The sequence below is a fragment of the Acanthopagrus latus genome, chromosome 18, assembly GCF_904848185.1.
Source record: "Acanthopagrus latus isolate v.2019 chromosome 18, fAcaLat1.1, whole genome shotgun sequence".
Taxonomy (NCBI): domain Eukaryota; kingdom Metazoa; phylum Chordata; class Actinopteri; order Spariformes; family Sparidae; genus Acanthopagrus; species Acanthopagrus latus.
In genome coordinates this window covers 19827659-19841125 of record NC_051056.1, presented here as the reverse complement: position 1 = coordinate 19841125, position 13467 = coordinate 19827659, and the positions used below count along the sequence as shown (strand labels likewise).

At 41.5% G+C, this 13467-nt stretch overlaps 2 protein-coding genes and 1 long non-coding RNA gene across 10 annotated transcripts in view; 2 read left to right on the top strand and 1 right to left on the bottom strand.

Moving 5' to 3' along the window:
* Positions 1-816: 816 nt before the first annotated feature.
* On the bottom strand, positions 817-4208 carry LOC119008038. Of its 2 annotated transcripts, none has more exons than XR_005071309.1 (2): positions 4096-4208; positions 817-1265 (listed from the first exon to the last, which is right to left on the bottom strand). It is a non-coding gene; the product is annotated as an uncharacterized LOC119008038 (long non-coding RNA). The 2 variants fall into 2 exon arrangements; XR_005071308.1 differs by having other exon boundaries at positions 817-1311; positions 4096-4201.
* Positions 4209-4269: 61 nt separating this feature from the next.
* On the top strand, positions 4270-11163 carry dele1 (DAP3 binding cell death enhancer 1). The gene is made up of 12 exons (XM_037078066.1): positions 4270-4439; positions 6084-6201; positions 6658-6760; positions 7643-7787; positions 8080-8313; positions 8433-8515; positions 8651-8744; positions 8867-9009; positions 9100-9258; positions 9589-9681; positions 10063-10222; positions 10351-11163. The coding sequence occupies exons 1-12, from the start codon at positions 4409-4411 to the stop codon at positions 10587-10589; spliced, it is 1602 nt and encodes a 533-aa protein (XP_036933961.1). The 5' UTR covers positions 4270-4408; the 3' UTR covers positions 10590-11163.
* Positions 11164-12471: 1308 nt separating this feature from the next.
* LOC119007365 (amyloid-beta A4 precursor protein-binding family B member 2) overlaps positions 12472-13467 on the top strand; it is a 49986-nt gene continuing 48990 nt past the window's right edge. For 4 of the 7 annotated variants that reach the window (XM_037076989.1, XM_037076991.1, XM_037076987.1 and 1 more), the window contains exon 1: positions 12873-13330. In XM_037076989.1, the coding sequence (XP_036932884.1) occupies positions 13308-13330 (23 nt within the window). In that variant the 5' untranslated portion in view covers positions 12873-13307. Of the gene's footprint in view, positions 12753-12871; positions 13331-13467 lie in introns of those variants that run through there. The other 3 variants (XM_037076988.1, XM_037076990.1, XM_037076992.1) reach the window with 2 other exon arrangements.

Here is a 13467-nt window from a genome sequence, read left to right as displayed (position 1 = left end):
GATTTGTAGCTTCAGAGGTCTTGTCTTTGTCCCCCGAGAGGAATTGTTTTCATGGAGGCAGCTGTGCCTTACACTGTATGCCTCTGCCCAGATCACTGTCAGACTGTTCACAAAAAAAAGAGCTGTAAATGTTATAATGTGTCTCTGTCATTCCCATTACCAGGCTGTAGGGTTACCGATCAGTCATAAAGAAGGCTACAATATTCAAAGGTTCATGTACACACACACTGGACAATATAGCCGACATGCGCAACCAACTGCAAAGGGGATTTACCTTAATTTTTGGTAACTCTGAAGTACTTCCATTAAATGCCAACTGAAGCATTTCACTCTTGTAGCTACTCGATGGACTAGAGTCAATCGAGTCTTTAACTCATTTTAAATAAGTCATGATGCAAAAATCCACCTAATTTTAGATTTAAACCCATTTGAGAGGTGGTGTCAGGAGACTCATGAACTCTGATGGACTTTTTATTACCTGATTTGTGTGCTGCAGGACTGTCAGGAGCCTAGACGAGGTTTAAATTGCAACAAGAAATGTGAAGAAAATGCTGTTATCTTTTCAGTATTAAATTACAAAAAGACTGGTAAACATACGAATATTACCCCACCAATCTCAATTCTACACCAGCCTGCCTTTGAATATTGGCTCATGTGTATATATTAGAGATACAGGCTGCATAAACAGGGAACCATGTTTTTAAAATGCTGTTTTAAAACCGGTGCACGCACCACAACATTGTCGCAGTGCTCAAACATAAATACCTGAAAAGAAAAATATTGAATACGGTAATCAATAATTTGTGGAGATTCAGCTCGCAGAGAGAAGCAGTATTTTATTTTCAAATGAGGTTTCTGCATAGTCATGAATAACACAGAGACCACCGAGCTTTATGCTGGAGTCTGATCAAACATTTAACAATATTTTGGCATTACTTCCTGCACTTTCTTGCTCCTGTAGCACTTCTCTCCTCTCACAGAATTTCTCCGAGGACACATATGTCTGTTACATCCAGCGAGGTTTCTCCGGATCAGAGGGTGTGCTCAGTGCTCAGTGTTAAAGTATAATGGGCTGGGAGGCGTTGTGGTGAAGAAGGAGGCTGGTACTGATCCATCTTTCTATCCAGATGAATGAAGGATTCCTCTCACAGGTTCATGGGTTGACTTAGTAAACTGTCCAGCGCCCATCAGTCACTCTGCAGGACGGTTTGGCTTTTCTTTGCTCTGCCCGCGGGTCAAACAGTGACGCACGCCTCCGACTCTTCCTGGAAACACACACTCTTCCAGTCAGTCGGGGGTTTAACAGGGGGGCTGGAGGGAGCGGATCGGCAGTCGTGAAGTCAGATTAAACCTGGAATAATTCACTCCCTTGACCAGTTTCCATGGTGACACAGTCATCATGTCTTTCACTTACCATCCTCCTTGGACGAATAAGTCTAGCCTGCAGTAGTTTGTGATGTTAGCAAGATCTCTGTACTGCCAAATAATGTTTGTTGATTCGCCTGGGGGCCAAATTTGTCTGGGCAATATGGAAAACACCGCGGCGAGCTGGAAACAGAGTCCCACCGGGGCTGACTAATTGAGCAGTTTGTTCCCACTCGTGTTTCAGTCTGTACTCCAGTTCTGAAGTTCGAGAAATCTAAAGCTGTAAGGGGACTAAATCAGTGCTTAGCAATATTTGAAATCTCATTTCTCCCCTGTCACTGGAGTTTATGACTTTCTGGTTGCCTGCTTATTCACCAACAAACGGCAGGCACTGGGTTCAAACATGATTTTGGAGATGGGTAACTAAGTACATTTACTCAAATATCCCACTTAAGAACAATTTAGGCACTTGTACATCAGCATTTTCATTGAATGCTACTTTTTTACTTTTCAATCACCACATTCATCTAACAGCTGCTGTTAATTTTAAGATTCTATATAAAAACTACTGTTGAATGGTTTGGAATTACCTGATATAAAAGCTATATTCCAGACATTCAGATGGTTGAGAGGGCTACTTTATCATTTGAATTGGTGCTTTCCTGTTTTATGTTATAGACAGTCCTTCTTACAATAGATGTCAGTATGAAGCGTTTTTAAAAGGTAGTTTTCACACAAAAGGCTGTACGACGGTTCAAGGGTTGAAGGTACAGAAAGGTACAGAGGGTACAAAAAGAAAAACATCAGTACAACAGGTGAGTCCACACATTTAAATAGTGGCTATGCGGTAAGCCTGTAACACACAACACGTTTTTAAAGATTAAACAAGTGGTTTTGATCCACTTTAGCTTGTGACCCCACACTGAAAAGTGGTCTCTTGTCATGTTTCAGACGCCTTCTGAATATGCGGCAGGTGCATCAGAGGAAAACACAATTTGAATACAAATGAGAAAACTCCCACACACTGTCTCACTCATGTCGTAAGTTAATGAATATTCCAGCAGTAAGAGAGACAGACAGTGGATGAATTGTCGGCAGTTTCACCTGAAAGTGATTTCTCCTCCAAACCTCTCAGATGGTTTACTTCATTGAAAGTATGAAAGTTCAAAGCCCAAAGGGTTACATGTTGAATTACATTTTCTGTAAAGCCACAATTAATACTTAACAGACAGGCATCTTGTCCCATAAATGTCATGCAATGTTGGAATAAACCCCTGAATCACAGACATTTAGCCATTGTTCACAGTGTGTAAATGATACAGTTAATGATGGCTGAATTCCATTTAGCTGCTTCAGGGTCAGGGTCCTGGTATTGTGCATATCGGCTCACCGTTACACTGTCATGACTTACTGGGACTCTTGAATGTAACAGGGCCATTGTTAATGTCATAAGCAAAATCTGTGCAAAATGTAATCAAAATGTATCCTGTGGGGGGAAAAAAGTCTATTAAAGGATAACTTCACCAACTTCACACATTAAAGCAGGGGTCACCAACACGGTGCCCACGGGCAGCAAGTAGCCCCCAAGGACCACATGAGTAGCCCTCAGGCCTGTTCTAAAAATGTAAATTGAATATTGATATTATCTGTTTCCCACCTTGTTAAGTCATTAACATAATCAGTGTCTTCACATTGATGAGTATCATTAAGAATCATATTTAACTAAAGCCAAAGTGAGCAAATTTGTTATTTCAGAAGAGTGTATCAAACTGTTAGCCCTTCGTATGACTCAGTACCCATGAAATAGCTCTCAGTTTCAAAAAGGTTGGTGACCCCTGCATTTAAGTATTTTTACAGGTCTTGGTGAGGACTATTGCATATGTGTAAAAATTAGAATAAAGCCTTTTGTTGTACTACAGGGAGCTGCTTATTCACCAACAAACGGCAGGCACTGGGTTCAAACATGATAGTCAATAAGTTGACTCAGGTGATGTCATTCAGAAACTAAGTTGCATTGTGGGTAATAGGTGCCAGGTTTTGAAAAGGAAGATGAATACGTGGAGTTAAAGAGGTGATATCTCTGACACTGCTTTGTTGTTTTTTATAGAATGCAATGTTGCCTGCATTACCCACAATGCAAATTATATCACAGAGAATATGTTATCTGATTAAATACAGCTTCCTCTGGAGCAACAAAAGGATTTATACTACTTTTGCACATAAGCAGTAGTCTTCCCAAAGACCTGTAAACACACTTTAATGAGTAAAATTACTGGAGTTACCCTTTAATTTAGAGGCTGCAGCAGCACAGTAGACAGATAAATACACTTTTCTTTTGCCTTATTACGAGCACTTTACATTTACCACTCACTTAATTCTTTGATTTTGTAAAATGATCTATTTTGCTTGTCCCAAAAGTAGCCAAAATGTTAACATATCAAGTACACGAATACTCAAATCAGCCTATATCACTGATATTCTGACACATTAATCAACAATAAACATTATAATGTGTATGCAGAAAGCATCCCATCACACAACATATGGATGTCATACAAATTAGAACAAACAGACCCAGGAGGGCAAATGATTCTATGTAAATAACTACAGACACACAGCCTCAGATAAATACTGGCATAAATAATATAAACAAGCATGACACAATCTACACTTACGCACTAATTGCTTGACTTCATTCATGAATACATTATGTATGAGGCTTTCATTTACCATAAATGCTTCTTCTCCTCCTTCTTCATGTTGCAGAAATACACTCAAGGCACATTTTGGTTTGTTATTAGGCTGTGGTTCCCCCTCGCACCACACGGAGGCGCCGAGCAGCTTCTCCAACATTCTCAGTCTTGCGTCACCCGCGACACTTCCGGGTTGAGCCTCCTCCTCTGGTACGTCTCGTGACCGCCAAACAAACAGGAGTGAGGCTTCATGCTCCTGTCATCCATGGGGCCAGAAGACGCTCCGGGTGGACCTAAACATGTCTTCTCGGAGATAATTCTTCACTTAAAGCTGCTGTAGAAGACGAAGCATGTGGAGGGTTTCAGGCTTTGTCGGGAGAGGTGAGAGAAAATGTCTTTGACAGTCGATACACTCCCACTTTCACTTAGTTAACGAGTAGCTAGTGCGGTGCTGTTACCACGGGCAGACTAATTAACACCAAGTCTCACTTTTGTTTGGACAAAAGCGCAGTTGTTGTGATTTGTAACGTATTGTTAGCTGTCCACGAGTTTAGCTAACAGCTAGCACACTAGAAAACACTGTGTCAAGACTCTAATGTGTCTCGGTCCTTGTAACTGACACCAACCGGTTTATTTTGGTCGTCAGTGGAGCCAGATCCGGTTGAGCTGCTGTCACAACTGAAGTGTGTCTGCAGGCTCTGTAAGGCTGGACTGTAATGCTGCTGCACACATAAACAAACACTACGGTATCAAGTGTATACACACAGAGACTCACAGACAGCTACAGCATGAAACACCTGTTCGCACATGTCGTTTCAGTGCAGATACAATGATCAGGGTGCAGAAATATGTGTTCAGTGCATCTCCAGATTGTCTTTACTCTGGGCTTAATTTCTTATTTCTTAACTTCTTATTGCAATCCTTACTCTTGTTTTTTTCTTGATGTTGACTTTTGATGAGTCACTGCTGATTACATAACTTACATTTGTGTTTTCCTGATACACACATATATCCAGGAAAAAACTAATCAAATCAAATCAAATATTATGCTGCAAAACTACACCTTTGTATTTACAATATCTTGATACTACTGTTTTTGTTTTGTTTTTAAAAAAAAATCACAATAATGATAATACATTTTATTTGTAGAACGCTTATCAAAGTACTTTGTGTGGATAAAAGGAAATAAGATACAACATAAGAGATAACATGTACAAGATAAGCAAAAATCTAAAAAGTCTAAAATGATAAAGTAGTTAAAATTAATCAAATAAGCAGGCTAATTAGATCAGGACATGCTTTCTGAAGAAAGCTCATTTTCAGAAGAGACTTTAAAGTAGATACTGACTCAGACGGTCAGATTTCTTTTCATGCAGTCAGTGTATGCAAGATCACTAATCAGATCATCATTTGGGTTCCTACCATTTGCACAAGGAATTGGCATAAGTTATTCCTTACTGTTAATTAGATGCTCTGCTACCAATTTATTTTATGTGTCATGTGACTGGCCATCATTGTTTCAGAAATGAACTAAATGATTGAAAAGGACTTAGTAATTTGGTACTTATTGTAGGCAAAAGCATACACTTGAATTAATTTCGATTAGTTAGAGTGTCTTATTAAGAGAGAGTTTTGAGCAGTGTGCAGCTAATCCGCTGCACTTGCAAAAATGTGTCATTTGCCCAAAATCCAGCGTACAGTTCAAAACATTTGGAGAGTTAAATTTTCACTTATAACTCTGAATTAGATAATGAGTATTTACCTGGGTTTACACAGAGTAGTTAAGAAAACTCAACAATTGCCTATAACTGAAGAAGTAACTTGTAATAACTGTGTCAGATCTTCGTCTCTTCTTGTCTCTCGACTTGATATTCAACATCATTCTTTCCGAGAATGCATTTGAAAATTATGGAGGATCTTTTGTAAGTCAAATACTTCTGAAGAGGACAAACTTATTTCACTCATATTCAGTCACTGGACTTTATGTCTAAATTCTGCTGTTTTTCTCTTTCCGTCGCTCCTCAGTTCTCCATCGATATAACGGCAGCAACCCCCTGCGACTGCCACAGAACCACCATGTGGAGGACGAGGTCATCAACAGCTCGACTGTCCTCTCCACCTCTCGACACACCTCCGACTGCAGGTATTTTCTCCATCTCAATCCTCTGTCTTTTTCACTCTTCACACTTCTACCAGGTCTGATGACAAGAGCTCAGATAGAAAAAAGAAAAGAAAAGCATTGAGTGAGTTACTTTGATCCCGTATTCGCCCTCAGACCACTGGCCATAATATCAGCTGATGAAAAGAGAACCTTTGAATTGAGGTCAATCCTCAGCGACCACCCTCTTCCCTCTCCTTTCGTGTTCCTTTACCCCCTCTTTGAACCTGTTCCCTGCCTGTAGCACACTCGCTGCCTCGCTTTCAGATGGTTGCATCATACAGCAGCATCTGCTGTAAGCAAGAACAGGGCTTGTTGAGGGAACAGAAACAAAGCCATGTGACTTGAATACGTACTTCTGTGATGTCTTAATACGATCGATTCAAAATAGAAATATACATTTCTCATTGTTACATTTTTTGTGTGCTCTTTTTCTGTCAGCTCTCAAAAAGAGGAAGATGGAGATAGGAGGAAGAAACAGAGAACTTTTCAGTTCGAACATGCCGAGCTTCCACGTTACACAGCTCTGGATGCTGTGGGATTGGTACGTCTTTTCTTATCACATCCTCAAATATTAAAGACCTCACACATTTAATAGTGTGTCCCATGTGAGTTTCTGGATGACATCAGTTTAGCGCAGTTCTACATTAAAGGAAGACGTCAGGAGGCCTCTCACTGAGTCTAGACTGATTAGACAAATAGTGCATGATGGCCTGACTTTTTTCAAAGGAATTGTTTGTGTTTAAGGATCCCCGTTAGAAACACATCGATGCCCTTAGTCTTCCAGGGGTCCCAGACATAAAAATACCAGGGTTCATACTGGTGCTAGAAATTCGTGAATATGGGGAAATATTTGGTGTGGTGTTTTCACATCCACATCACTATATACCTCACATTTACACAGTGCACCTATCTTGTGCATTTCCTTTTTGTGTACAGTGTTTCTGCAATTATATTTATTTTATATATATATATATATAATTTTCTATCCCTCAATCACTGCTGTAAGCTGCTGGGTCAAGTAGTTTTCCCTGGTGAGGGATCAATAAAATCTTATCTTAAATGACCTGTATCAGGATATGGGAATGTGGTTGCTTAATTTATAACCTGATATTCTATTCTATTCACGGCATTTTTTTATGAGCACAATAGATCATTTCAGCATTGACATCACAATGTGCTCATTCCCTGCAGTCACATTGCAGGATGTGTAATGTCAAGCGAGGCAAATTTATCGAGAAAAAAAAAAAGAAGAATTTTTTTCCAATATCATGCAATCGTACTTGTCAGTCTGTAGAGAAAACCTGTTGAACACCTGACTGTTGGGTCTTTGTGGCACATGGTCGGCCGCTCGTTAGATATACAGTATGTTGGTACCTCACGTTGTCGTGACAGCGATGACAGTGAAGCTGATGTTTCTTCACAGGGTGCTGCAGCCGTTCTGTTCATGCAGATCTGCAGGAGGATCCACTCCCGATTCTCTTCAGGCACTGAGCCAAGTCCGATCACTGGGGCCCTGATAGCGCCCTTAACCCTGCACAAGTGTGGCTATCGCATCCTGCTACAGATCTGTGAGTCCTCATCACGACACTGTAACTAAGCAGTATGAACATAGATGTTTTACAGTTTACAACCCCCGATGCAAAAAAAAAGTAGTTGTACATGCTGTGTGCAACATAAATAGAGAGAGAATACTATGATTTACAAATCTTTTCAATACAGGTTAAAGGCAAAGCATATTTGATGTTCAAACTGTTAAATGTACAAAATACAAATGTTCAAATCACCCATCTCACTCTTTCACAAATGGTTCTCGTGTTATCCAAATCCTGACTTTGTTTCTTGTCTGTTTGGCTTCTCCAGTGTCTCAACGTGATGTCCTGCCCAGAGGAAGTAGTGTGTTGTGTCTGCAGGAGGTGCCAGAGAGACAGAATGAAGATGTGTCTCTGGCTCAGAGCAGCAGCAGCGGCAGCAGCAGCCGCAGCAGCACAGTTGGCACCAGTCTTCACAGCAGCACTGAGCAGGATCACCTGACTGCTGACGGCTCCGACTCTGACCAGCAGAGGGCACTCCTCGATCAAGAATCTCCAATTCCTGGTTTGTTTTGTCCTTCTTGCTCATAAAAGTTGACAGATATGTATTTTTTTCTTAAAATGTTGTTTACCTAGTATGTGTGGGAGGAAGAAAATAATAATGTATTCTTGCCTGACTCACAGAGGAATCACTGCTGTCAGCATCCTGTCCTCTGCAAAATGATGCCAACCGAGATAACACAGAGACTGAAGATGCCAATGAGAAGGTGAAAGACTGCCTCCTTTAGTTTGTGTGATGTTTACTTTTAAGACAGCAGCATCTTTTGCTCAATCCTGACTGACTATCTGACTGTCAATCTAATCTCAATTGTTTTGTTATTTATCCTCGTTTGTGTTTTCAGGATGTGCTGTCTGATGAGAAGAGGTTGGCAGGAGCAGCACTGAATTTCCAACACGTGGGAGACTCTAGCGTCCCTGTTATCCTCAACATCATCGGTAATGATTTCTTGGTTACACACCAAGTAATGTTCAACACAATTTTTTATTTTTTTTGCAGAATAAACATTATTTGTTTTCTGTCCACAACTGATATCTTCATTTCTCTCTGTTTATTGCAGGTCTAGAAAGTGCCAAGAGTAAGAACTACGAGGAAGCTTTTACATGTTTCTTAGCTGCAGCTCAGCAGGGTTACAGCAAAGCCCAGTTTAACACGGGTGTGTGCTACGAGAAGGGCAGAGGAGTCACCATGGACAAAGAGAAGGTTTGAATCCAGACAGCACACTTAAGTTTCTTGAGTGCTCCATCAGTCTGAACACATGTTGAGATGATTTTCATGTGTTTGCATTTGAAGGCTTTGCATTACTACGGGCAGGCAGCAGTTGGGGGTCACACGCAGGCTCAGTACCGCTATGCAAAGCTGCTACTGACCAGCAGGGGGCACCAGAGCTTAGAGGAACTGAACACGGCCATCAGCTTACTGGAACAGTCTGCTGCAGCTGGACTCATCAAGGTAGAAAATTGCCATGACATCTTCTTAAACTTCACATATTACTCTTGAGTCTGACTATGGAAACAAAACTTTATGTATATTCACTTAAGTATCACAAAAAGGCAGAAAATGTGCACAGATGAGAAGCTGGAGCTGAAGAATGTTTGTAATTTTTTGCTTGACAAGGGACAGTCAAAAGCAACTATCAAAAGTATTTGCCTTTTATTTTCTGTAAATCCACTAATTGATTAATAGAGAAATTGAATGCTGTATCTGTGCTTTGACAAACAATCATCTGATTGCTGTGTTACTGTGAATGTGAACCAACTCTCTGTTTCCCTCCCTCCTCAGGCTCAGGTCTGCCTGGCCTCAGTCTACTCTCAGGAGCCGGTCAGAGACGAGAGCAAGTCTGTCCGGTACCTGAAGATGGCGGCAAAGAGTGGAGTGAGTACCCTTCTAGATGCTTCTAGAGTTTTATCTGTGGCTTTATCACCTTCACTCCCAGTGCACCATCTCAGAGAATCCCCACCATCACCTGCTCTTGTTAACAGCTTATTTATAGAATATGCTTCTTCAACTCTGCTGCAGTTTTGTTGAAGTAATAATGTTACTTACTCTTGCTACAAACCAGTTTTGAGGTACAATGAACAAAGCTATCATGATTGTTTAATATAGTGACGTCTTCAGCCTTCTGCTCACACTGCTGTGCCTATTCACGTCCCTGGTTTCAGTTTGTGATTTATGTCCTTGTACATATGGACGATTGTTCTTGTAGATTTAAAAAAAACAAACCCAAATCATGTTTATTTGTGTCCATGTTTGCAGGATGACACGGCCCTGCTCTTCCTGGGTCAGTGTTTTGAGAGCGGCTTTGGGGTGCAGCAGAATCTGAGGACGGCGATTGAATATTTCAAACGAGCTGCTCAGGCCGGCAACAAGCAGGCCAAGAGCCTACTGGCGCCTCCTAATTGCAAAGACATCGGGGGTAAGCACACATGCTCTCTTAGCATTTGATTAGTCATTCAATTTTGAGCATTTTTTCAGCAGTGGGGTTGCATTTGATAAATTTTTAATGAGGCATGACAGCACTGATATTGTTCTTCTCTTCTGCAGAAGACACAGCGTTGCGATCCATCCGCTCAGCCCCGTGTTTCTCTGTAGCTGACCGTCTAACCTCCCTGGCCGGTCTCGTCCCTCCCTCCACCAGTCACCCCGTCACCCATACCCTCCTGCCTCACTCCTGGAGCACCGGGAGCCTGGGTGTTCCCCCACCACTGTCCTCCACGCCTCTTCAGCTCCACCCCCTCAGCACTGAGGGAGGAGTCTGCCAGTGGACTGTAGGGATTGGATAGTTATCATGAGCCAAACTGAGGAATGTATTTCATAGTGTGATTGTATTTTCACCAGAGGAGAAAGGTCAAAGTGTGTACATGAAGTCTGGATTAGAGTGAATAGTTCTATATGTGAGTGTGTTGATGAGTCTTTTTTTTACAAATCTGAAAGAGATGTTGGATAAAAGGTCTTATACTATTCAGCCTATAAAATCGTGTAAGCTTTTCTATTATGTTTCTATACAAGTGTTGTGTTTTCTATTACAAGTTCTCCTGTCAGTAAGAAAATCTGATCAAGGTGCCTTTGTGTAGGAATATCAGGCGGTGACTTGTGTCTCAGACACTACAAGAGTGTCATAATTGCATTACATTTACATTTAACCTTCAATAATACACGTTCTCAATTAGTCACTTGGTTCATGCTTGCCTGTCACTGTATAATAACAACTTCAGTGGAGAAAAAGGGAAGTTACTTAATGTTTTGTGAGAGTCCAACCTGTTAGCTACACTCAAACCAAAGTGAGTTATGATGCACTATAAGGAGGATGTTCTGTTATACGCACAAGTTCAATATTAAAAAAATATCCCAAAAATATGTTTTATGGCTGTGTGTTTTATTACCATTAAAATTCACTGATGAGCATAAACAGTGAAGGAGCAGAGTATAGCTTTAATTAAATAGTACTAAAGTCAATTCTGCAGTTTATGTTCTTCTCTGTTTACAGATGGGTAACATTATTAGTTTTATGGCCACTCAATCCTAAAGCTATAATAATCTAACTGGGGGGGCAGTTTCAGGTACAGTGATCATGTGAGGTACTGTTACCTATGTCTGCCTTCATTAAGAAGTAGCAACCACACATACAAACATTTAAAGGCACCAACACCAATTGTACGGATAATTGTGTGAACAGGTCAGTGATGTCACGCAGCACCTAAATTGCATTGTGGGTAATGTAGGAGACAGGTTTTGAAAAGGAAGGAGATTGAGTGAAATAAAAATGGTGGAAATTAAATAATTAGTTTTTGCAGCTTTCAATTTTTTGACCATATTTGAATTCATGGATATGGTATTTTCCTAAAATTATCAATAAAATCAATATCAATCATTTAGGTGATGACCATTTTTTTTTACCATTGCAAACAGTTTTACCAGTAAAGAGAGAAATTCAGAGTCAGTGTTGTCAGTGTGATCTTTACAGAATGTTTCAATGTGAGGACATTACCAGAACAGGTGCAGCTTGATTCCTGGGTACATTTACAAGTACAAGTGTCTTTCCTAAACTTAAGAAGAATGCATTTATTTACATGTACATGCACATGTACAATACATGTATTTGTACAATTTTTTAAAAAATCATTTTGGAAAAAAGCTTTATTGATCATTTTTGTCAATGACAATGTGCAACATGAATACAAAAATGGAAGACACAGGCATCATGACCACATAAACAGCACAAAGCTTTTATTTCAGTGAGACTTACATTCTACAAGGCAGAAGAAGAAGAAGAATAGTTGGCAAAACAATGATGTCTTATCAAAGACAGCAAGTTTCAGATTTCTCTGAAGATTTCTTGTGGCAGACTGTATCAGCACATTTCTAGTTCATAAATTGAATGAACTCAGTGTTTTTTCTTATATTCCACTCTAGAGGATTCAAATGATGGGCGAGACCTTTGAGAGCTCGGCTTTATGGATGTGAAACTTCCTCAGTAGGATAATTAAGTCGGCTGAACTTTCTGGATTTAATTAATGTATAATCACATCCTTCAGCAGTGTACACCATTCATATTTCCACAGACTAATGCATGACGTAAGACTCCGGTGATGTCTGATTTCATTACCTGAGCAGCAAAATAACACCGGTGGATTTATTGTGCTTTGCGTCTCCTCTGTGAGCCCAGCGTGCTGCGTCCGCGCTTCTGATTGGTCGGCTCCACAGCGCCGCGCCGCTCCGGGGATCCTCTGGCGCAGAGAGAAAGCGCAGCTTTGGCCGCCAGCAGCGAGCACCGAGCCGGGCTGTGAGGGCAGATGATGTGATGTGATCCCTATACGGGCGGCCGGCTGCAGCTACGGGCGGACTGGCACTTAAAAGCCGCTGTCGACCTCGGCGCCTGCTCACTACCACTGTGTGTGTCGTCGCGGGAGCGGACGCGCAGAAGCTCGGAGGCTGACCGAGGAGCGGTGAGTGGATGTAAATAGATGCGCTCGATAGGATGCGCTCCCCTCCCAGTGCGGCGGCGGCGGTGCTGCTGCTGCTGCTGGTGATGGGGCTGGGGCTGTAGAGAGAGAGGGAGACAGAGAGAGAGAGGGGGGGAGATGATGCTGAGGATTTACTGCGCCTTCACATATCGACAGCTTTGCTTTATTGGCAACTCCACCGCGGCTGGTCATGTTGATTTAAAAGACGATGCCTCCTCACGCATCGGAGAGGGAGTTTATTCAGGTGGCGGGCAAAGGAGCGAGAAGGGGCCAGATACTCCACCCATGACATCATCGACTTTCTCAAGTTCGTTTTGTGCCCAGCTCGTGCTGTCATCTGTTGCATTTCGTTCGTGAGGCGGCGGGTGCAGTTCAGAGTTGAGCAGGGGAGGCCTGCCGTCACAGGGAGGAAGTTGATCTGACAGGCCCGAGATCTCTGTCACTGCCTGGTGGAGGATCTCCCAAAGATCACTGCTGACGTGAAGGGATATGGAGCAGATCTTTTCTCTTTAGTATGACCTTCAGGTGAAAACTCTCATGTCTGCTGGGCTGCATGCAAGGTGAGCAGACAGTATAAACAGTCAGAGGAGATACGATCCTGTTTTCACACCTCGCTCTTATCCTAGAAAGGGAACGTGGGATTTTTGTCAACAAGTCCTTTTTTTATTTATAGAGTTCATGACTTGTATTAAATTCT